This window comes from Lepus europaeus, chromosome 11 (genome assembly GCF_033115175.1).
Source record: "Lepus europaeus isolate LE1 chromosome 11, mLepTim1.pri, whole genome shotgun sequence".
Lineage (NCBI taxonomy): Eukaryota > Metazoa > Chordata > Mammalia > Lagomorpha > Leporidae > Lepus > Lepus europaeus.
In genome coordinates this window covers 16,682,770-16,708,924 of record NC_084837.1, presented here as the reverse complement: position 1 = coordinate 16,708,924, position 26,155 = coordinate 16,682,770, and the positions used below count along the sequence as shown (strand labels likewise).

General features: G+C 39.7%; 1 protein-coding gene across 1 annotated transcript in view; it reads left to right on the top strand.

Annotated features, from left to right (window-relative positions):
* Positions 1 to 26,155, top strand: part of OCA2 (OCA2 melanosomal transmembrane protein) — a 343,821-nt gene that overhangs the window by 213,580 nt on the left and 104,086 nt on the right. The window contains exons 21-22 of the mRNA XM_062204569.1: positions 4,149 to 4,242; positions 10,389 to 10,482. Of these exons, the coding sequence (XP_062060553.1) occupies positions 4,149 to 4,242; positions 10,389 to 10,482 (188 nt within the window). The remainder of the gene's footprint in view (positions 1 to 4,148; positions 4,243 to 10,388; positions 10,483 to 26,155) is intronic.

Sequence of the window (26,155 nt, the reverse complement as noted above, 5' to 3'; positions counted from 1 at the left end):
TGGCTACAAAGACTGGGGCTGGGCCAGGCCAAAGTGAGGAGCCAGCAGTTTCTTCTGGGTCTTCCACATTGGTGCTGGGGTCCAATCACTTAGGCCATCTTCTGTTGCTTTCCCAGGTGCATTAGCAAGGAGCTAGGTTAGAAGTGGGGCACCCAAGACTCGACTGATGCTCATATTGAATGCTGGCACTGCAGGCCCCAGCTTTACCTGCTACACTACAGCACTGGACCCTGGATTCAGTTTCTAAATTCAATGTGCCAATATTTGTTTTCTTAACAGAATTTAATCTATCTACAGCTAATGTGGTTACTAATGAAGGAGTTACCCTACCATTTGCCTAGTTGTTTTTTGCATTCATTAGATGATTTTTTTGTTCCTCAGTTTCTCCATTACTGTCTTTAAAAAATTTAGTTGATTTTTTGTAGTGTACAATTTTGATTTCCTTCTTCTTTACTTTTATGTGTATTTGTAATTTTCCTAGTGGCTATCTTAGGGATTGTAATTAAAATAATTAGCATTTCAAATTTCCAACAATCTAATGTGAATAACACCTAATTAGTTTCATTAATAGAAACATGTTATTCCTGCCTCATTTGTATTGTTATTGTTATATTCTGTCTTTATGCCTGTTATCACTGTTAGCATTGATGTATAGCTATTATTTTATGTACTTACTAGGTAATAGAGGAAACACAGACATTAGAAGCCATATCAAAAGTACATAATAATGTTAGTTTTATATTTATCTATATGGTGATATTTACCAGTGTTTATTAATTTTTATTTCTTTTATTTATTGTCAAGCATCTTCATTTTAGCCTGAAGGATTATCTTAGCTGTGGATTTCCTTGAGTTCATACTGCTTGAAGTTCATTATTTTTTGCATATGTATATTCATATATTCTTAAAGACCATTCTGCCTCCCTTCCTTTCTCCTCTAATTCTGGAACTCATGTTGGAATAGTTAAAGATTCTTTAGGTTTTTTTCTTTATTCTTTTGACCTTCTTCTACTCAAACCTGATCATTTCAAATGTTTTATCTTTAAGTTTGCTATTCTTTTTCCTGCCTACTCAAACCTGCCATTGTATTACTCCAGTGAGTTTTTAATTTCAGTTCTTGTTCTTTTCAGCTCCAAAACTAATTGGGTCCTTTTTTATGTTTTCTATCTCTTTATTAATATTTTTATTTTGTACAAATTTCATTTTCTTGATTTAATTTTGTTTTATGTTCATGGTTTCTTTTAGCTGTTTGACATATTTAAGACAAGTGATCTAATATTTTTGAGTAATAATGGTATTATCTAGGTTTCCTTAGGGATAATTTCTGTAAAATTCCTTCTTTCCTATGAGTTAATAATATTTTGCTATTTCTTGGTATATTTTGTAATTTTTTTGGTTGAGAACTGGACAGTTTGAATATTAAATTGTCCACTTGTGAGTTTTCCACACTTCTCTTGCAAAGTGTATTCTCCTTTTTGTGTATGGTCACTGAAAATTCTCTTCCACTATCTCTATCCTTATATGTTCTTAAATTTTCTCCAAAAGGGGAGAAAAAAACAAGTACTATCTCTTTAAACTTCTTGAGGGGCTTCACCCTTTTGAGGTCATAAAATTGGCCAACTTTATGAATTGAAAATCAGTGATCATCAATAAAAACACTCTGGTATTCACAGTTGAAACAAAAACTGTGATCTGCTAACCTCATGGGTGCCTATCACAGGAGTACAGAATGAGGAATGGTCATCCCTGTGAGAAAGGCAAAATTCATCAGCTTCTTTATCAGCCCCTCCCTTGGCTGCTGCAAACATTTAACTAGTTATTTGTTTGGATTGAATTGTGTCCCCTTCCCCAAAAGATAGGTTGAATCTCACTCCAAATACCTAAAATATGACCTTCTTTGGAAACGGCACCTTTATAGAGATAATAAGCTTAAAATTAGGTCATGACTGTGGCACCTGATCTAGTATGACAGGTATCTTTATTAAAAGGGGAAATTTGAACACAGACACAGGCTCAGAGAGAGGATAGTATGAAGGAGACATATGCCTGCCTGTGGTAGTGCAGTTACAAGCCAAGGAAAGTCAAGTGCTGCTGGTAATAACAGAAGGTAGAAGGGACAAGGAAAGGATCCTCCCCTGGAGCCAGCAGACAGAGAGTGGCCGGGTCAACACCTTGGTTTCAGATTTCCAGTCTCCAGAACTGAGAGACAATACATTTCTATTGTTTTGAGCCACCCAGTTTGTGGAATATTGTTATGGCAGCCCTAGAAAATTAGGATAGTTACTTCAGATGTTTTTTCTGTTGTTTCACTATTTCTTCAGGTAGAGGGATGTATTCTTGGAGCATCAGACTCAAATAACCATTCTTTTTTTTTTTCATAACTTAAAAAAACTCTCTGCTCACCATAATGCAAACTTAATGAGGGTCAGGATTTTTGTCTCTTTTATTCACTGTTGTATCCTCAGTATCTAGAGTGGTACTTAACACAAAGCAGGCCATTCTTGAATAACTATCAAGTGCATTAAAAAATAAATGAGCATAGACAGGCAACATGGTCTCACTATGGTGAGGGAGGGAGATTTGAGTTAAAAATGATGATGGTGGGCTGGTACTATGGCATAGTAGTCTAAGCCCCTGCCTGCAGTGCTGGCATTCCATATACGTACTGGTTTGTGTCCCAAGTACTCCTCTTCTGATCCAGCTCTCTGCTTATGGCCTGGGAGGCCAGTGGAGGATGGCCCATGTGCTTGGGACCCTGCACCCATGTGGGAGACCTGGAGGAAGCTCTTGGCTCCTGGCTTTGAACTGGCCCAGCTCCAGCCATTGCGGCTATTTGAGGAGTGAATCAATGGATGGAAGATATCTTCTCTCTCTCTCTCTCTCTCTCTCTCTCTCTCTCTCTCTGTAACTCTATAACTCTATAACTCTGTAACTTTACCTCCCAAATAAATAAATAAATAAATAAATCTTTAAAAAATCTGATGATAGAAATGAGTCTGAACCTAATGTATCAGCAATCTCATTGAAGGATTCAGGGGAGCCACCTCAGAGCAGCGATGTTCAAGCTTCTCACAGGTTGTGAGCACCAGAGTGAAAGTGCATTGGGTAGAGGCACAGGAGTGGTGAGCACAGTTCAGGTACAGTCCTATGAAGAGTTGAGTGATGGAGTGAAATAGAGAATATCCTCTTGAAGGAAGGCTTGCTTCAGACTAAAGGGTATAGAATTGAGGAGCCAGCAACATACTCAGAGTTGAGAGACAGGTCACTGCTGGTTGTATAGAAGGCAGAACTGAAGGGAGTAAATGATGAGTGTGAGGCTATTGAGATACCACCATATTCATGTAGTTTTAAGGCAAAATGGTGGAGAGTGTGGCTGACCAAAGTGGGTACCAGAGGGCAGGCCACAAGAGCTGAAGGGAGATCCTTGAATTCAGGAAAGAGTATATGGCACTGGTTTTCATCTGAATTGCAAATTAGAGAGGGCTTGATTTCAAAACAACTTTTAATTGTACTGTTTGCAGCTATCAGCCTATAACAGATTCTAGAACTTGTAAATATGATTGTAGAATTTGTTACCTCTCATCCTTCAAAGAATGAATGTCAGTTGGTGCCAGAAACTGACCAAGAACAATAGTGAGAAACAGCTTAGCATGTTTACCGGTGTGTGGTTTGGAATTACAGAACTGTGTTCATGCTCTTGGTGCCACCTGCAAGACTGATATTCTTATGCCTCTCCATGTCTCTTTTCATCATCTGTTAGTTGAGGGAATAGCACACACACCATGGGATGTTTGAGGGTAAAGTAAGATGTTGCATGCATAGCATTAGCACATTCCTTGCAAAGTTTCATAAATGCTTATTGGCTTGTCACACTCCCAGGCACTGTGTTAGATCCTATGTGACTTATTCCATTTAAGACTACAGCAGCAATTGGGAGGAGCTAGTTGGTCATGTTGCTGGAATCAAAGTCATACATCAGGGTTACATTTCAACTTTTTGTGGATTAGTTTGCTTTGGCTTCCTTCTACACATCTTATTGTTCTCACAGTTTGACTGCTGAAAACCTTTGGATTTTGTGTGTTGGTCACAATCTGGCAGCTCTTCTGAGCTTCTGAGAGATGTGATGTCAATGTCCTTTTCCTCTACAGATTCCTGTGCTTCTGAACCTGAGCCGAGACCCTGAGGTCAGCCTGCCTGCACCACCACTCATGTATGCCCTGGCCCTTGGTGCCTGCCTGGGAGGTAAGGGGTGCCAACTGCATGAAGGCAGCATGTGTGGACACTGGTGTCAAGTCTAAAACAACAGATAGTGTGTATCCAATTGAAAGGACATTTAGGAGAGCCCTAACGACTTTCTGAAATGAAATACATCTTCCACTGCAATGGAAATGATTCCAGAGATACTCAGTCCCATAGGCAGAAATATTAGAGTTTTATTTTTTTATGGAGGGGATTGCACTTTAGAGAAATTGAAAAGTGGGCCGGCGCCGTGGCTAACAGGCTAATCCTCCCCCTTGTGGTGCCGGCACACCGGGTTCTAGTCCCGGTCAGGGCGCCAGATTCTATCCCGGTTGCCCCTCTTCCAGGCCAGCTCTCTGCTATGGCCCGGGAAGGCAGTGGAGGATGGCCCAAGTCCTTGGGCCCTGCACCCGCATGGGAGACCAGAAGTACCTGGCTCCTGGCTTCGGATCAGCGAGATGCGCCGGCCGCAGCAGCCATTGGAGGGTGAACCTCTCTTTCTCTCACTATCCACTCTGCCTGTCCAAAAAAAAAAAAAAAAAGTGAATTAGAGACAGTGTCAAGAGAGACTGACCTCTGGTGACCAAACAAAAGGGCTTTGGATATGGTTGTCCTGGAGGGTTCCAAGTTAGACTCCTTCTTACCTTTAGAGAGCCTAATAACCTCTGGGAACACAGGAGGATTGTGAAGAATGTGAGATAAGAACACCAGCTACATTTTAGATTTTTATCCTTATAGCCAGGCACAATTAAGTAATCCAGCTTTCTTTATTCTTTGATTGATCTATGACTACTACATCAATAGTTTTCTTGTTAGTTTACATTCTTGTTTGTGAAGAAGGATTAGTGTCACCCCATGAAGTTTCTATAATTTCTGGAGACAGTGAACTTATATGATTCAGTGGCTGAGGCTTCCCATTCGTAACAGACTGCTGAACTCTTAAGATGGTTGCTATCTAACAACCAGCCCCCAAGGAGAAGCAGTAATTCCATTCATAGCTACATTTAGCATTAGCAAGAAGCCAAGGATACCTGGAAATGCATCCCCTATGTGGGATTTTGTTCATTCAGACTTACTGAGTATCTGCTGCAGTCTCATCCTCCTGTTTAGTAGGGAGTGCGGTCACCTGAAGTAAGATCACAGTGTAAACAGACACATCTTCACTGCCCAGGGAATGCCAAGCAGAGGCTGGCGGGAAAAGCCACAGACAATTATTTAAAAAGGCAAATTTTGAGTAGGGCCTTAAATGGGAAGAAGCCACATTAGCTAGTTCTGATTCCCCCAAGACATGTGGTATAGGTATGGAGGGAATTTCTCAAGAAGAGGCATTAACATGGACTATTTATAGGCTAATAACCTAAAATAGGATTAAACACTTTCTTACTGAGCACATTTTGAAAGTAGGAATATAAATTTAGTGAACAAAAAAGGTTTTAAGTCTTGGACCCTTTTTAATCTGTAGTTCTGGTGATTGAAAGACTCTTGTTCCTGGCATAGCAGATACCCACTTGTGCCGGTGTTAACTCTACACTTACTTCATCAGGGGCTCCTATCTTTTAATTGTGGTGGAATACACATAACATAAAATTTATCATCTTAGCCATTTTTAAGTGTGCATCTCGATGGAATTGGTTGCTTTTACAGTGTTCTGCAACCATCACCACCATCCAATTCCAGGACTCTTCATCCCTAACTGAAATTGTACCAGAGGTAGTAACTCCCATCTCCCCAAGGGCCCAGCATTTTGAAGAAGGTTTTAAGTAGACGTTTTCAGTCAGTTTTAGAAAAGTCATTTGGAATACAAATTGGGGGAGGGGATTCACTGAATAGTTTGAAGCAAAAAATATCACTGGCTTAACACCAATACTTTTTGGTTGTTTTTTTTTCTACTAAGAACAATTAAAATTAGTCTTAAGAAAAATCTGCCTTAGCCCAAGTTTCCTAGAGAGCAGAGGAAGAGGCAAGTTTACATGCTGAGGCTTTACTGGAAGGTACAATCCTTGGGCAGAAGGACCAAGGGGAATGAGTGTGAAGTGAGAGCAGGGAACATATGGAAATGGAAACTACACTCATGTCACGGTAAAGTAGAGAGAGTGGCCAATCCAGGAGCAGATGGGTGAATGAAAATCTATTGTTCTCCATGAGTCATATTCATATCTTGAAGGGCAAAAACTCTTCAACCTGCCAAAAGGAATGTCAGCACTAGAGTTGATTTCTATATTTTCTGTAAATTGGAAAATTATCAATGATCTGAGAGTATGGCATTTTTTAATGCGACTTGTACTGACTGATAGAGGGAGAGTCTTTGCAAAAAACATGGCAGGGTATAGGTTTTGAGGACTACTCTTGTTCTGTATCTAGATCCATATATCATGGTCCCATATAGGATAACCCAGGTGTGTCAAGACAGACATCAGCTGTTCACACACACATTCTAATCCCTTCATGTTCTCTGTAAATGGAAACTGGGGAGGAGGCTTGGGCTGAGATCATGACACACAGGACCTCTGTCTCCCCACCACAAGAATCCATGCCATGTTTTGTGCCATTACAACCCTGCTAGCATCATATTAAACTCGAGGTGGTCCCTAAGTTAGGATTGTTTGGCTTAGTATATTTTGACTTTACAGTGGTGTGAGAGTGACATTCATTCAGTAGGACCTACTTCAGATTTTGGATCTTGACCTTTTCCCAGGCTAGGACTATGTAGTAGATCCTCTCTCCTGATGCTGGGCTGTGGTAGCAGTTGTAGCTCCCTGTCAGTTCCAAGGTCATGAGGGAAAACAACTGCATTCTGTGGTGTACTCTGTTGCTGAGATAGGCTGTTCACTAGGCTAGGTGTACTCAGTGAATTTTTTTGGATTTAAGATTTTTCAAGTTAAAATGGTCTTAAAAGGATGCAACCCCATCATAACTCAAAGAGCGTCTGTACTGCAGGAACCATTAACATCTGAACAGCATGTCCACATTTGTAATCTTACATGAACCACACAGCTACCCCATGAGCTACCTAGGGAAGATGGCAACTGTCCTCATTTAACACAGAGGTAGCTGACACCCCTACTGATGATGGCCAGGGACAGGCAGGTGAATTTCTGCCCATGGCCAGAGACTGACATGGAAGTGAGTGGGCTAAAGCCATTTGGAATCAAGACTTGAAAGGGTGATTTCTGGGAGGAGACAGGGGCTAGTAGTAGAGTTCCCCAGTCCTGAGAATAAAGCTCAGGAAAGATAGTGGTCCTACTCCTTCCTTTGGATGTTGCTGTGTGATGGAGATGCCTGCAACTGCTTCTATCTTGAGTGTGGGACAAATGTTGCAGGTATCGCTGGGTAGCAGGACACATAGATGGAGATAACTGATCCAAGTGGCACCATGGAGCCCTGAAGCAGACACTTCTGGCTCTGCTGACTGCCTGTTACACAGGAGAAAAACTTCCTGTTACTGATACCAGCCTATTTTGCATCTTCCTTTCCTTAATACACCACATATTTTAGTTAATAGAATAGAAATTACCAGTGATTTTCTCAAGTTACAAAGCTTAGAAGATTTGACTTCCACAGAGGGCTTCTGAGTACAAGTCTAGCATCCTCATATCCTATTGGATGAAGTCCTCTGTTTCCAGTACGTCTGTGCAGGAATAGGGGTGGAGGGTAGCCAACACTGCCCCCACTCTCTGTTGTTTCCCTCTGCTGTGCTCACTCTCTTTGATAGCATACCCGCTTTGCTTGTCTCATTTTGTTGATCAGTAAGACATGATGGAATTTTGTGAGCCTTTTGGCACAACATTTGCCTTTTGATAAAATTTATTGGTGTTGGTTCTCCTCTTTGGTTTCCTGCCTTAGACATGGCCATGAAACTATGTTGTGTCCAGAGAGCAGTCAAGAGAATTGTGGAATTGTGGAAACCTGCTTTTGATGTTATGCACATTGGACTGAGGCTTGCCAACCCTCTGCTTCCATGCTTCTTTTCCCATGGTATTAGTTTGTTTCTTGTGTTTTTAAGCTGCTGTTAGTCAGGTTTTATGCTGCCCGTAACTGCAAGCATCTTAAAAAGAAACAGGGCTCCATGAGATTCCATAAGTTAACTTTCTACCTCTCAGGTTAGGAAGCATTCAGGAGGCAAATGACTTCATGCAAAGTGATGGTGGAAAACACAGGAAACTTGAAGTTGGAGGTCAAGTTATAAGGGCATGCAGGGGGAACTTCCAGGGAATTGCAGTCTTTATAATGTCACCCATACTACATTCCTGAGGAGGTTGATAGAAGTCAAATGTAGGAAGGCTGGGTTCATGACATAAGCCAGCCTGGCTCTTGCTCATCTCTATACTGTATCTACCTCTCCAAGGAAAGAGCAGTTTGCACTGGGCTCCTCAGTTTACACTCTTGTACTCACTCAACTCAAAATTGTCCTGTAGCCAGGAGACCCAGCTTCTACCACTGCTCTCAGATTCTTGAAAATGCCCCAACTCCTTTCCCTAAATCTGGAGGGGCTCATGAACAAAACATTCTATGGAGCCAGTTCACCTTGGCAACCCAGAAAAGGAAATGGAAAGACCCTGTGTTTCTGGCTTGTGGTTCATTGCAGATCAGGAATTCAGACCCACTGCAAGCATGGTGCCATACTTCTCATCTGGGCAGCAATTGCCTGAAAAATCTTCACTATGACTAGAAAAGGAGTATGTTTTTCAATAAGAGAAATAAGTGTTGCCTTTTGCTTTTAGATTCACACCAGTTACTGCATTTGAACCTGGATCACATGTTGAATTCTGCTTAGGGCAAAAGTGGAGCTCTCCTTTTTTAAGTCCTGGAATTTGGAGTGTTTGGGGTGCAGGGCAGGTGCTGTCTTGGCACCAAGGTGCTTTTTTCAGTTATGGAGGCTGGGCAATGCCTCCATAAAATGTTGGCCTCCCTGTGGGAAGAGACTTGTCTGACGGTGGAAAGTAATCTCTGGGCAGGGTGGCTTGGAATGTGTATGCAGTCTCTTTTGGCTGTTCTCCTGGCCTAGGACATGAGCAAACTGGAAGGCAGGATGGTAGGATGGACACATCTGAGTGATGATGCTGAGAGGAGGCTGTCTGGGCCAGCGTGGCTGTGATTGGTTGCAGAGTCAGAACTCTTGGCTCCGTTTCCAAGCTTCCCACTTTACAATTTTGATACAGCAGTGTACTGTGCAGCCTTTCCTTGCTTTTAATTCTTCATAGGAGACGCTGATCTTGCTGCTTATATTGTGTTGTCTGGTCTCTGAAAAGTGGTCTTCTCATGCTGACATTCTGTAGACAGTTCCAAAGTGTTATTTCTCAAGTCACCAATCCTTGAAGTGGTGGGGCAGGGGGGTGGGAGGAACTCATCCTTATTGGTTTATGTGCAGATGGAGAACTGAGCTAAACTTCCTGAACCTGAGTCATGCACCTGTCTCAGGACAGTGACCTCTATGGCTCAGAGGGAGAGAAGAAGCTCAATTTCCTGTCTGTCTCTCTGTGTATGTATGCATGCCTGAGTTACATATAATGATCTGACTGGCTGACCTCAGTTATAACCCTCACCCAGGCCATAGAGACTGCGTTACGTTCACGTGTGAGTGTATCTACCTCATGTGCAGTCAACAAAGTCTTCCCCAAGGAGGTATTTCATGTTAAGAAGATGACCTTCCATGAACATGGCTGATTAAGGTGTTTTTGCCCAGGGGCTTCCACCTACCTGTTCATCCAAAAGGGCTTCCTGGTAAAGTGTCTGGGTCTGGAGTCCTGAGGGGGGTGATCCTCATCTGAGCTTCCATTCAGCTACTCCAAAGAACACACATTCCTGCCTATGTTTGTTGGCCCTTACTGCTTTCATTTTCCTTTAAAAGATATGTGCCCCTGTGTGCCACCTGATCCTACAGTGACATGCTCATCTCCTTAGCACTTCCTCTTTCCTATCACATAGAAATATCTATAGATGAATCCCTGTGTTTACAAGCAGTGAGATTTATGTTCTGATTGCTAGGGTGTGTGTTTCCTGTTATTTGTGAAGCAATCACTTTGATAGTGTCTGTAGAGTTATCAGATCAAAGCTTGTGAGATGATCCAAATATTTCAGAACAAAATAGAACAGAAACTACTACCAGGATAAACTAGGATTTTATTTTGCTTTTTAAATTTTGATTTCAGGTAATGGGACACTGATCGGAGCTTCAGCAAACGTTGTTTGTGCAGGGATTGCCGAACAGCATGGATATGGATTCTCTTTCATGGAATTTTTCAGGTATTTTAAAGGTCATTTTACGTCTCTGTGTAACACCTAGGTTCTAAGCTCATTTAACTAAAAAAAAGCACCAATGCATTCATTAAACATGAAGATAAGCATGTTTTTAGCAATTAGACAGACTTTGGTGTTGGTGAAGTTAGCTGGGAGAAAAAGCACATAGAAAATTTATAACTAGGATTAGGATTGTTAGCTAGGATTCTGAATGATCCAGGTTCAATGAACTGGTCAGGAAATGGTTGTGGGCTTGCAGGTATTTCATGTTCCCGTGAGGACTTGTGCTTTGACTGTCCTTGAAAATGATGTCTAATGAGAGTCTGAGATGCCCCTAGTGGATTGCATTTCAGAAAAGCCAGCAAGGACCCAGGGATGTTGCAGACTGAGACAGGATGGTCATGCTGAGGGCATTCTGGATGTAGATGTTCCATGTATGGGCAGCTCTCAGGAGGACTGCACAGAGATGAGGCCCAGAATATGTGGGGAGCATAGGAGAATATGCTTCTAAGTAGCTGGGCTCTCTCAGGGGTGCTGATTGTCTGCATGGCCATGTTTATGTGGCAGAACTGCACATTGTGAGGTGAATGGCAGCCACTGAAAAATGGTGCTGTCAAAATGAACTGCATTTATTTGACGTTGAGCAGGATTTCTGTGGACGGTTGTTGACTGTCAACTCACTACTGAATGTATGCACAACATTGGTTCTCTGAACCAGTTTCATGCAAACGTTGGTAGCTACAGCTTTAGCTGAGTGTTAGAGGAATCTAAAGCTTATGGGAATAATAATCCATGACCCGGGTAGTCTTTCTTCTGCAATGAGATGCTTGCCTGAGACTAGACTTGGGAAAGAACCCTGGCTGGCCCTTAGTCCCAGGTGAGGCCCAAGAGTGGTATCTTAGTTCATTTCCTGTTGCTGTAACAAAATAGCTGAGACTGGGGAATTTATTAAGAACAGATGTTTATTTGGCTTACAGTTCTGGAGACTGGGAAGTTTAATAATATGGTGATGGCATCTGCTCAGAATTGGGTTTCATCTTGCTACATCATAAGATGGTGGAATACATCACATGGTGAGATAGCAAGCATGTCAGAGAAAGCTTACTTTATAACAAAGCTACTCTCTTGATGATCTGTTAACCCATGAATAAATTAATCATTCATAAAAACAGAGCCCTTAAGACACAATCACCTCCCAAATCCATGAACATATGAATTGTGGGTTAAGTTTCCTACACATGAAATTTGATAGACACATTCCAACCACAGAAAGTAGTCTCTACATATAATAGAATGCTGACTTTTGGTAGATTTACATTACTGGTCAATTCCATAGTTCACGAGAAACTAGTAATATTTGCAGTTTTGCTGAGACAGTAATTTGAATGACACTCCCTGGGAGACTTGGATGTGGGAAGGAGAGACTGGGCAAGTGACAGGGGACAATGAATGTGCACCTCCCAACGGGCTCTGCATATAACTGACCCTGCTGCTCAGGGACAAGGTCTAAAACTTAATGCTGGACTAGCTTCTTCCTGATTAAATTCTGCTTCCTCTGCTGAGTATGATAAGGGATTATCTTAATGAGAACAGCATTCATTATAGCAAATACAGCAGTGGCCTTACCAGGATAGCCCACTCACACTGCCATCTTCTCCTCTTTGCTCTGTAACAGGAAGTCCGAGACCCACAACACAACCTAGAAAGGAGTTCATTGATGAATGTTCTAGATGGGGCAGCAGTAGGAAATACAGACTTAAGCCCAGCAAACCAATGCCTCCTCATTTGTGCCCACCTCCTAATTTTGCAGATCTTGGAAGATTGTCACTCAAATGCTTTTCTTTGGTTGGCTAAGAATGTGACAATTTGGCTCTTATGCTTCCAGACAGCCGGGAAATCTGTTGGCTGTTTTGTGACACTGGTTGGTCTCAGAGTTAGGCACAGAAGGTCTGGTATTAATATGGAAAAATAGAGGGTTATTGCAGCAAGGTATAATATACCCCAGTCTGATAATTTCTTCATTATCACTTTGGAATAATAGCCATGCCATTTGCAGCCCTAAGAGTTGGTATCCGCGCCCCCCCCCCCCCCGCCACCTCATGGTACCATGATGCCTGGGTACACTGGATTTTTCATTAAGACTTTGCTTTTGATATGCAGTGTACATAACAAAAATATTTGTGTATGGGAGGGTGGGTATGTGCAGTTATACTGACAAGGGGCTGGGAGGACCTATAGAAACTTGATGACCTTGGGAAGCTCACTGTCAGTTGTCTCCTCAATATCTTACTAACTCCTAGCTTTATAAATGATGTCCATTTTGTTGTATGGAGAAAGACTGTATCTGTTGTCAGTGATCAAGAGTTGTGCATTGTTTTTACTGGGTTCCAGTTCTTCCAGCTCTGACCATCTTACTTGTCAGGTTCTTCTGCATGGAAATCAGTTGTTTTCCCTGGGAATTGCATCTAATATTTTGCATGAAATGCTTAATTTGCAATTGCAGATGCACTAACTAGACTTTTATCTACCTCATTTTAAAATCTCTTTCCGTAAAATGTAGCTTCCTGTGATACACAATGTAAAATGTTGACTTCCTGCTTTATTTTTAAAAATGATTTTCCAATTATGTAAATATATACTTAACAGAAAATATGTAAAGGGATAAAATAATAGGAACATATAATTTTGCTACCCAAGTATAACCACGAATCATAATAACTTAGTGTGTTTTCATAAATTTTTCTAGCAATCCTAATATACGTATTTATTTTTAGCAGTTTTAAAATCACTATGTGTCCTACCTTACATTATTCATTATTTATTTTATACATAATATATAATATTGTACATATAATAATACTCAGGCCATTAATTGTTATTTGAATAAGAATAGATTTATCTCTACAACATACAGATGTATTCTTGTTTCTTTTACAGTTGTTGGGAATTGAGGTTGATTCCTGTTCTTTTTATGATAATCAATGGTATGATAAATATCGTTGCACATAAAACTTTGTTTCTTTCCTGGTTCTTGATGATAAATTTTCTGAGAGGCAGTTGCTGGCTAACATGAACCATGTTTTCAGAATCCAGATAAATATTGACAAGCTGGCACTCAGCAGTGTTGCTGCCACTTGTTTTATTGGAGCTCACTCCTGGAATTCATTACTGCCAGTTTTAATGCTTGTGGCTCATCTAGCAGGCAAACTCTGAATTTGCATTTTATTTTTTGTTAATTCTTCTGAGGTTAGACTTTTCATATAAGTATTGAATATTTAAATTACTTATTTCATAAACTTTCATTCATATCATTTGCCCATGTCTTTCTCTTGAGAAATTAGAATTTTTCATATTTATTGGAAACCCTCTTTTCATCGTTAGAAAATGAATGTGTTCTGATATGTATGTGACAACTATTTTCTAGTTTATTTTTGTATTTTAAATTTTGCAAAAAAGCTCTTAGATATCCTACAGTCAAAACAGATGGAACTTTACCTTTATTTTCATAGACATTTTCTGATTCTATTAAACATTTTAAGTTAAACTTTTTCTTTCATGATCATTGTGAATTCATATGCAGTTGTAAGAAATAACACACAGAAACCCCATGTAACCTTTTCCTAGATACTTTCAGTAGTAGGACCTTAAAAAACCATATCAATTGAGCTATTGAAATTAATGAAAGTAAGGTATAAGAGAATTACACTTTGTGTTTCTGTGTGGGTGCAAACTGACGAAATCTTTACTTAGTATGTACTGAATCGATCTTCTGTATATAAAGATAATTGAAAATGAAAAAAAAAACTTGTTTTTTTTAAAATTGGAAATTGCATAGAAAATTAATCAATTTTTAAAAAATATCATGTAGGATCTCTGTCCTTAATGTCCTGTACATTGTGATTTAATGCTATAACTAGTACTCCAACAGTATTTTTCACTTTGTGTTGCTATGTGGGTGTAAACTGTTGAAATCTTTACTTAATATAGACTAAACTGATCTTCTGTATATAAAGAGAATTAAAAATGAAAAAAAGAGAATTATATTTATATCTGCTTCACTTTCACTAATTTGTTCTACCTGTCTGAAATTTGTCATTTTAAGGATGTTTGATAAAAGTAATCATGTAATATTTGTCTTTTTGGATTGGCTTTTTTTTTTTAGCATAATAGCCTGGCAATTCATTCAAGTTCCTTCTTATTTCAATATTTCATTCCTTTTTGTTGCATTCCATGGTATGTATGTACTGCAGTTTGCTTAGTAATTCACCGACTGAAGAACATTTGAGTTGTTTCCATTTCGGCTGTTATGAATAAAGCTCCTATGGGATTTTTGTCACTATTGATTGTCTCTTCTTTCACTTGACAAATTCTTCTACAAAGCAAGTGTTGAATCTTGATGAAACTTAAAGTGTCAAATTTTCTTTTTATGTATTATGCTTTTGGTAAGAAAAGTATGACAACATGTGATATCTTTATCTATCCCTAGATCTCAAAGAGTTTCTCCTATTGTATTTTCTAGAAGTTTTATTATTTTGGATTTCCCATTTAAGTTCTTTTTCCATTAGTGTTAATTTTTGATTATGGTATGGAGTTCAAATATATGACTGTAACACCATTTAGTGAAAAGGCAATACTTCCTCCATTGAATTGCTTTTCCAACTTTGTCAAAAATAAGTTCAGTGTATTTTTTTGTATCTAATACTGGGTTCTCTATTTTGATCTATTGGTTTATATTGCTTTTGGTGTATGCTGTCTTATTTATGTTTCTAATGATTTATATTGCATTTCCTCCCCAGAACCACACTGTCTTGATTATTAATAGAACTATTGAAAAAACTGCATACTGATTTAATATTTTATTATAAAACATGGACTAAGATTTTAAAATTACTCTGATAAAACTATTGGTTTTGAGATTCACAAATGATAAGAAATGTGTTATAATTATTGTTAAATTTTGTCTATGGTTATTTCCCCCTTGTCATTTCTCATCTGTGGATTTAGTTTTCTTTTTTTTAATTTTTTAAAAATTTATTTATTTATTTGAAAGGCAGAGTTACCGAGAGGCAGCAGCAGAGAGATCTTCCATCTGCTGGTTTACTTCCTAAATGGCCACAATGGCTGGAGCTGAGCTGACCTGAAGCCAGGAGCCAGGAGCTTCTTCTGGGTCTCCCATATGGGTGCAGGGGCCCAAGCACTTGAGCCATCTTCTACTGTTTTTGTGGATTTAATTTTGATGAACAGTTTATGACTTGTCTATAATTTTATTTTTTCCAAAAATAAAATGTAGGGACTGGTCCTATGGCATAGTAGTGGGTTAAGCCACAAACTGCAGTGCTGGCATCCCATAATGGCACTGGTTCAAGTCCTGGCTGCTCCACTTCCAATCCAGCTCCCTACTGAAGTTTCTGGGAAAGCAGCAGAGGATGGCCCAAGTCCTTGTGCCTCTGCACCCACATGGGAGACCCAGAAGATTTCTCGCTCTCTCTCCTTCTGTCTCTCTGTAACTCTGCCTTTCAAATAATTAGACCTTTCGAATTATTAGACCTAGCTTTTCATTCTATTTTTTATTCTATTTTGTCCTTATTATTGCCTTCCTTGTGTTTTGTCTAATTGTTCTTGTTCTAGTATTTTGTGAATTATAAGTTTGTTTCTATGTATGCCTTTATTTGCCATAATTGTTTAGGGCTATAATTTTTCCCACTGATCACTGATTCAAATGTAGTCCATAAAGTTTGAAATGTAGTGCTTCCTTCACCATTATTTTTAGAACTTTTATATTTTCAGTATCATTTTTTGCTTTTCGTTCAATAATTGGATGTTTAATGGCTTCTTTTTCTAATCTTCAGGTTAAAGAACTCTCAATTTACTAATTATTTTATTTATTTGAAATACAGAGTTAGAGGGTGGGAATATAATGCCTTTTCAAATACCTTTCGTCATCTCTCTTTTTTTAACATTTAACATTTATTTATTTATTCCTTAGAGTTACAGAGAAGGAGAGATCGAGATCTTCTATTGGCTAGCTGGTTCCCTAAATGGCTGCAAGGGCCAGGCCTGGGCCAAACTGAAGCCAGGAGCCAGGAGCTCTTTCTGGGTCTGCCACATGGGTGCAGAGGCCCAAGCACTTGAGGTATCTTCCACTGCTTTCCCCAGGTCATTAACAGGGAGCTGGATTGGAAGTCAAACAGCTAGGACTTGAACTGGTACCCACATGAGATATTATATTGCAAGTGATAGCTCAACCCACCACACGACCATGCTGGCCATGTGTGTTTTCTTAATGTAATATCTAGTTTGTCTATCTTTCAAGATGTCCCTTGACCTCTACTTGTTACCTTTATGAGGGTATTTCAAAAAGTTTGTGGAATTCAGTAAGTTTATTTTGGTGTCAAAATTTTGAAATTTATGTTTTTTCATATTACATATTTCCATGAAACTTTTGAAGATCTCTTTTACAAGCATTGAACAATTTTTTCTACTTTCCCCTTCTTTCTTTACTCACCTATTAATTGAATTTTTTCTGATTTAAAAATATTTACACATTATTCTTCCACCACTGTTCAATACATATTAGCCTTAGATCTATAATTAAGTCTATGAAGTTATTACCTTTAGTCCTTTTGCTGAAGTGTCCCTACTCTTTTGAAGGATGAGGTTAATCTTAAGTAGAGCTCCAGAACAGCTCCTTAGTTCAGTTCTCCCTAAGATTTTGCAGATTTAGGGGTGTGCTGCTATAGCCTTTCCATTGACAGAGAGCTTGGCTTCATGCCTAGTAAACCTTGGGTTGACACATACCTTCTTTCAATTTCATGAAAATACAACTCCATTATTGCCTCAATTGTATCTTTTTTGGAATATCTGATGATGACCTTACTAAATTATTTGGTCATTTTACAGGATTTTAAATTTTATCTCTGAAATATAATAGTTTTATTGATATTCCAGGTAACTCATGGGTCATTTTAATATGTAGAATTATATATTATTATAGTTTCAGGAAGGTTTCTTGGATTACAGATGTATTTGTTGTATTTCCTTGTTTTATGAGTTTTTTAAATTTGGAGTCTTAAGGATTTATCTTCTGTATCAGCCATTTTCTCTCTGATTTATATTATTTTTATTCTTTTATTTTATTTGTGTCTGTAATGCCTCATTACATTTCACTTGATTATATTCTTTCTAGGACATTTTATAATCTATTAATTTCTGGAATTATTTAATCTTTTTCTTTGTCTTCTGTTTTTGTTTTACTACGTATTTTTATTTTCTTTCTTTCTTTAATGTCTCCTATTACATTTATTATTAATATTAATTATATACATAACATATAATTATTAATATATTAATAAATAATATCCTATTAATATTAATTATATACTTTATAGAACATTTATAGTTTAATTTTCATTTGATCTTTTTGACTTCTCATTTGTTTCTTCATGTTTTTGTGTATTTTGGTTCTTAGAATTTGCATTTCTGATTAAGTTGTTTATTTATATCCCCACATGCTTATTTGAGGATATGTAATTCAGTATAGAGAATTATAGTGCACTTCTATTTTTTTTTAGTTTATATTTGACTTTTTGGAGACATTGTTTTCAGCCTCAGTATTTAAATTCTCATGCTCAGTTTTATTTTTAGCAGAATCTTAGATAGCGTTAACCTGCTGTGCCACATTGCTGGCCCCTGTAATGGACTTTCTGTTTGTTGTTCCATGTTTGAGATATATATCCATTTTATGATTCGTTTTGTCTTATGATTCTATTTTTCTTCCTCCTGCTGCTTTGGTCTATATGCTAATTGATCTGGGTTGTTTTCTAATAGCTTCACAGTTAGGTTGGCCTTCCTATTTATGGCTGTTGTTTTCCTCTATTTTATGAAATTTACTGTTTTATTCTGTTTTTCATGAAGATTTTCTGGACTCCACTGGCTTTCCACAAAGGCTTAAGGAAAGAGAGATGGCTATGCTGGGAGTTGGTGTTTATGTCGATATTCACAAGTAATATGAAATTTAGTGTTTCTTTTTGTCTTCAGTTATGTTGCAAGGCATGGGCTTTGTGAGGGTTTAGTCTGTTTTCTTGCTGAACTATTGAGTTTATTGTGAGCAACGTGGATAGATGTGCATTTTGGTGGCTGTCATTACATTAGGTACTGGAAGGCCCTGCTCTTCCTTTTGAAGAAAGAGGAGTCAGCACTCACATTCAGTGTCTCTGTTCTTTCTTCCACATTGCTTTTCCCTTGAGATTTTCCTTGCCTCACTTTTGGGGAGGATAGGATTTTATTTTGCTATCTTCGGGGAGAATTATTTTTGGACTGGAGATTATTCTAATGCTTGATTCCATTGCTGGGCAGAAATACAATCTGTAGGAACTCCCTCCTTAGGGAGAACCTTTAGTTTTACTCACATATTAACATAAGTCAATTAAAGGTTCTTTCATCAACTAATAAGGTAGATTTTTGCTATCTCTTTAAATGTTGAATTTTCTGGTAAAATTTAGCTTCCATAAGCTTTTGGAACCTCATTTTGTTTCCTTTTGAGATTTTTCAAACATAACTAATTATTGTAAGGCTTTAAGAACATTAACAAGTTGATAAATAACATAAAAGAGTGAAAAGAACATATCCAGAGAAGAAACTGTTTAGAAAATGCCATCCTAAAAGCAACATTTGAGAATGTCCTTGCTTTGTTTCATGTGACCCAAAAAGATGATCACCACTAACACTGAATCCATATAAAACTCTTAGTAGATTCATAAATCCCTCCTTTTGTTCGTTTTAGGGACATCAACCTAGACATTCATATTTTCTCAAAGGTCAAAGCAGATGCTAATGTAATGTTGGATGCTTTCTTAAAGGTTAATCTCTGTATTGATCACAGTGCTATAAACTCACTGAACCAGAGTCAAATACTTTCTTTCCTCATGAGTGTTAAATCACAGACATGAGATCAATATTTTCTGAATGTAAATTTCAAAGTCAGACTCATCTATGCATCCATAACATCCATACATTATGTTAGCTTACAAAAAGAAGTAAAGAGAGTAATTTTCATGCATCCCATTGGAACAAAGATGAGCCTTAGTCTTCTCAGAGCAGGCAGATAGATCCTTTGTTTCTGAAGGAGTAGTTAAAATATCCCACCCTGAGATAAACACAAGGAAACTACCTGTTGGTTTGCATTTAGGTATGAAAATTTTTCTTAGCTTGTGATGATGCTACTTAGGTGTATTAAGTATTTCTGATCAGTGGTCCTGAGAATGATTTCAGTTAATGGGGCAGGGATTAGGCAAGACGGGAGCAGTGCAGGGCTATCTGAGATGTGAAAGGCAGAGGAGTTCCTGACAGTTTGAGACAGGCTGTCAGAGCTGTCCTCCCCTGAGGAGGATGCCCCAGGAGGTGGTACACCTAAGGTTCTAGTAACCATTTATTGATTTTGTTCTTTATTTTTTATGGAAACCATGGCTCTATTTGGGTTTGGGGGTAACCTCCCTTTACCCACTGTATACTTTCCAAGTAGCAATGCCTACCACCTCAGAATAAGAGACCACTAAGGAAAAATTGAGGAGTGACATACAACCCCAGTCAGGATGGTTAGCACAGCATATTACTATTGAAATGTTGGAGGATGAAGCTCCTACAGTGATGATGGCAATGATGAAAACCTGACACAGCTGTATCCAACTACTGGGAGTCTGGGAACAGGGCCTGAGCCTGAGTCAGCAGAGCCAAGGGCAGGATCTTGGTAACCTCTTTTAAATCCTAGTTGCTGTGGCTGCATAGTAAGTCATCTCAGAATACAGTGGTTACAAGCAATAGCAACTATTTCAATTTGAGGTCCATCATTATCACAACATTTGAAAGAGCTGGCTTGTGTCAATACTTCTAGAATCACCAGGGGATGGTCAAAGACTAGAGCCTTAGAATCAACAAAGCTTACTTACGTGTCTGATCCCTGGGCTATTGAGACCCAAAGAGCAGGATCCTGGAATGACTGGGGTATCTTCCATCTCTCTCTCTCTTTCTCTCTTTTATTTGACAGATAGAGTCAGTGAGAGAGAGAGAGAGACAGAGAGAAAGGTCTTCCTTTCGTTGGTTCACCACCCAGAATGGCCACTATGGCCGGAGCTATGCCAATCTGAAGCCAAGAGCCAGGAGCTTCTTCCTGGTCTCCCATGCAGGTGCAGGGGCCCAAGGACTTGGGCCATCCTTCATTGCCTTCCCAGGCTGTAGCAGAGAGCTGGACTGGAAGAGCAGCAACTGGGACTAGAACCTGGCATCCAATATGGATGCCGCAGGCAGAGGATTAACAAAGTGAGCATGGCGCTAGCCCCTCCAAGATGGTAAGATGTGTGGGTGAGATGGAATATATCAATGCAGCCAATTTTGGAAATTAGAACCCATCACATCATTTTTATTTATTCTCAGATGTGGCTCTCAAATGATATTATAGACCTCTTTTATTGTTTCGACCATTTTGGGGTGGGTTTTCTGCCACTTGTACAAAGTCCCCAAAAGTGTCACTACTTCATGATATTTTCAAGAACTCATGGTAACTAGCCTCATCCCAATCAGTGTGATCATGAATTGATCCTTACTTTCTATGTCCCATTATATCTAGAAGGCGCGAGTTCTTAATGAGGAGGCTTTATCAGGAGTTCATGACAGACTCTGTAGAAAAAAAGACAACACTCACTTCAAACACCAGTCACAAATACCAAGACACCCACACTTCTGTCCACCTAGGCTACAAAGTCAGGGTTCCCACAAATCTTCTTTTATGTGCATGAATTTGTGAGAGTGGCTCACACAATTTAAAAAACCAGTTTATTTACCTTTACTGCTTACTCCAAGGCTATTATAAAGATATGGATGCACAGTAAAAGGAGGAGGAACACAGGGTGAGATGCAGAAGGATCCCAAGTACAGGAGCTTCTGTCCCTGTGCAGTTGGGCGCACTATACTCTTGCCATGTGAATGTATTCATTAACCTGTAGCTCCCAGACCCCAGCACTTAGAGGATTCTATGAAGGCCTAATTATACTAGCACAATCTATTGAATCATTGGCCATTTGTCATTGACTTAATCTTCATTTGCTTTCCTCTCCCTGGAGGTTGATGGTGGTGGTAGGGCTGATAGTTCCAACTCTCCAACCATGCCTTTATCTCTTTGTTGACTGGCCCTCATCCTGAAGCCATAGGGACTCTGAAGAGTTCCTTCATTGGAAAAAGACTCTCACCATCCTTATCACTCAAGAATTTCCAAGGGTTTTGATATTTTATCCCAGTAACTAGGGACAAAGACCAAGTATCTTTTTATTATGTCACCATTGATAAAAGTGTATTTAATGTGCCTGCTGTACTTGATGGTGGGTTAGCTGGGTGTTCACAGGTGGCAGTATAGTTTTGAGTAGAGATTGTCCATTGAAGGAGGGACAAGAATCTTTTGAGGAAGACATTTACTGTTAGTGCTTATGCTAAAATACAAAGTTTTAAAATGACAGCATTGTCTCATGGGCAATTTCCCTATGTCTTTGCATTAATCAAATTTCCTACAACTGGAATAAAACCCCACTGGAGCCCTTGATATCTAAATGATTGTTTTTGTTCAACTTGTTTTCCAGATATTCTTAATTAAATGGCATAAATTCTTAATTCCAAGCACTATAGTACCCAGGAAAAAATGTATAAATTAAAATAATTCAAAATGACTTAGAAGTCCTTAATGAGATTTAAAAATCTGAAAAATTATTAAAGAGTCAATGCTCTGGTAAAGCAGAATCAGGTGAATTAAGAGTCAGGTTAGTCACAAGGCATCTTTAAGCATCTTCTAGAACAATCTCTATAAACAAAATGAACATCTATTCACTTCCTGAGAATATCGACAACAGTGTGCAGTTCAATACTATGGTGGCAGAAATGTGGTCAGCTCTGAATGTATCCTTTCATGATCCTACATTTATTGGATAAATTTCTGGAATAATGGGAACCTGGCCTAACCTCTCCTCTGTGTGCTATTTTAAAAAGAAATAAACATTTTTTATAATGAATTTTAATGAGTTTATACACTTACATTGACACTAATTTACATTCTTTATAAAGTGGTATACTTATGGATAACTAATTATCAGGTATTAGGCTATATTTCATAAATACACATTGCATAAAAATGTCTAAAAATGTGTGTTTATTTACGTTCATCCATTTGGTGAACACGTGTAATTATGCTCAAGTGACACAGAGGTAAATCAGTCAGATATCGTCCTCTTGAACATCAGGACTCATCAAATGCAACTGAATGTAAAGCACATAAACTGTCCCCAGGAGGAACAAAGGATACGGTGCTATGCTAAACACATTGCAGATAAGAAGTAGCTTTTAGGCCAGTGCTGTGGCATAGCAGATAAAGCTGCCGCCTCAGGTGCTGGCATCCCATATGGCTGCTCCACTTCTGATCCAGCTCTCTGCTATGGCCTGGGAAATCAGTGGAAGATGGATCAAGTCCTTGGGCCCCTGCACCCACATGGGAGACCTGGAAGAAGCTCCTAGCTCCAGACTTCAGCTCAGTACAGCTCCAGCCACTGCGGCCATTAGGGGAGTGAACCAGTGGACGGAAGACCTTTCTCTCTGTCTCTCCCTCTCAATGTCTGTAACTCTACCTCTCAAATAAATAAAATAAAATAAAAGGTTAACAGAGAAGCAAAATTTATTTGCATACAAAGTACATGCTCAAGAAGGGGTGTGGGTATACTCAAGGGAGAGCCTCAACAAGGTTCAGGGCCATCCCTTTCCACAAGGTAGAGGTGTGGTGGTGCCTGAGGCAGGGTTTCATTACTATGTTATCAAAAGAGGCAGGGCTTTATGAGGAGAAGATGGATTATAAGCATTTCTTTGCCCATTTGTGGAGAACTTGGAAGTGTAAAGTGTCAACTTTTTTGAAGTGCCAATTATATCAGATGTGGCCAACAACCATGTAAGTTCTAAGTGATAAAACTATGAAAGTTGTTCACTGCAAAGAAAGTGGTGGGGGTGGTGGGAGGGGGGAGGTGAGTGTTTGGGTGGTGCAGGCAGAGCTGCAGGGAGAGGATGACCACCACCCCCCCCTCCTTGCCTATATCAATGGGAACATATGGAAGGGCTTTTGGAAAGAAAGCAGTGTGATGTGATGTAATTGTTTAGACAATTTTTTACTGCAAAAAAGTGAACAGATTGGAAGAATTAGGATTGGCACAGGGAGGTCAAGTTAAAGGTGGAGATGGCTAGGTCTTTGTATGTAGGTGGGGGAAGGGAGCAGATGAGTTATGGTTTGGAAGTAGAATCAGTAGTGCCTATTGGTAACTTGGAAATGAAGAAATCAAAGGCATTTCCAGGTGCAGGAGCAGTGTGAGAGAAGAAAAACAGAGTTTGCCATTATATATGTTACATGCCAGCCTTGGTGAGACCAACCGAAAGATGTTAGCTCAGCAGTTGAACGTGCAAGTTTGGAACTCAGAGGAGGAGTGTCTGTTATAGACAGAAGCTGAAAGTGCCCAAGGCACAAAGTCATGCAAACATAGCATGCTTGGGAGTGGGCGTGTCACATCAGCCTTGAGCACTGTGGGGAGGAAGAGAAGAAAGAATACAGGACACTCTGTTAGGACTCCGGCTTTTGGATGACAGAACTTAATTAGCTTTGGCAAAATAGGGAAGTGGACCAGAAGATTTTTCCACCCAATATGGGCAGTATCTAGCTAGGTCACAGAGGCAGCAAGAGCCTGGCCTTGCTTTCTTTCCCATCTCTCAACTCTACCTGGTTTAGGATGGGGCTTCCTTCATGCAATCGGTAGTATAACCTGCAGTTCCAGAGATAAACTGGGAAATGGGACAGCTGTCTCTGGAAGAGTGCTGGCTGATCTGAGTTGGGCTAGGTACCCATTTTAACCTAGAGGACCAGGCTGAGACTATCCGTGGGAGTCTTCAGTGCTGGTCACCTAGGTCAGTCACCATGACAACATGTCTAACATTCAGAACAAGAATATCTCCCAGGAGAAAGGCAGAATGAAAAGAGTTGATATCTATAGCATTCATAGGATTGAGAGGGCACTTGGGGAGCCTTCATCTGCTCTGTAGTAAATGAGACCTCAGGAACTGATATTATGATGCTTTTGCTCTTTGTATTCCCTGGAAACCAGAGAATTGCAGTTTCTTTATTGGAGTTCCTTTGCCTTGTTCCAGGGAAAAACCCTCTGCTCTGACCCAGCTGCCTCCCTGAGTATCACATAGTAAGAAAACTTTATTTTCTTATGGAGACAATGATGCATTTTATATCCAGATGCTTTGTGATATTGTGCAGTTACCTCCCAATAAACCTAGGATAAATAAAAAATAGCACAAGTCAAAAATACATTGAATACACCTAACCTACCAAATATCCCCGCTTAGTAACCCAGCTCACTGTAGAACACTGGTTGCTCAGGCTGGCGCCATGGCTCACTAGGCTAATACTCTGCCTGCGGCACTGTCACCCCGGGTTCTAGTCCCGGTTGGGGCACTGGATTCTGTCCCAGTTGCTCCTCTTCCCGTCCAGCTTTCTGCTGTGGCCCAGGAAGGCAGTGGAGGATGGCCCAAGTGCTTGGGCCCTGCACCCGCGTGGGAGACCAGAAGGAAGCACCTGGCTCCTGGCTTCAGATTGGCACAGCACACCAGCCGTGGCGGCCATCTGGGGAGTGAACCTTTCTCTTTGTCTCTCTCTCTCTCTCACTATCTAACTCTGCCTGTCCAAGAGAAAAAAAAAAAAAGAACATTGGTTGTTCAGTGGGAGCTGTGGTTGCTGCCACTGCCTGGCATCACAGAGAGGATCATATTGCACTTCTCCTGTCCAAGAAGAGATCAAAACTCAATGTAAGGTTTCCATCGATTGTGTATCTTTTTCACACTGCCAGAAAGTAAAAAAAAAATGCAATGTGTCCAATTAATAATGTTATACTTGGTAAAATTAAAGTTTCTGGGGCCAGCATTGTGGCATAGTGAGTAAAAGCTTTCTTGTGCAATGCCAGCATCCTACATGGGCACTGGTTTGAGTCTCAGCTGCTCTACTTCCAATCCAGCTTCCTGCTAATGTACCTGGGAAAGCAGTGGAGGATGGCCCAAGTGCTTGAGCCAGGGAGACCTGGCTGAAGCTCCTGGCTTCAGGTTTTGGCCTGGTCCAGCTCAGGCCGTCGTGGCCATTTGGGGAGTGAACCATCAAATACAAGATTTCTCTCCCTTTCTCTCCTCTCTCTTTCTCTCTGTAACTCTGTTTTGTAATTAAAATAAATATTAAAAAATTAAAGTTTCCTTTCTTTAATAATTCTCTGGTACAATTTGAATTGCACTGGACTAACTTGTTTTTCAAAGATTTGGTAGAATTTTACCTATGAAATCACCTGGACCTGATACTTTTATTTTTGGAGAAAGGTATCTCTTTTATAATTTATTTTTACTATATATTTTTTAAAGATTTACTTTATTTATTTGAAAGAGTTACAGAGAGAGGTAGAGAGAGAGAGAGAGAGAGAGAGAGGTCTTCCATCCATTCCCCAAATGGTAGCAACGGCTAGAGCTGTGCTGATCCAAAACCAGGAGCCAGGAGCCTCCTCCGGGTCTCCCACATGGGTGCAGGGGCCCAGGGACTTCAGCCATCTTCTAGTGCTTTCTCAGG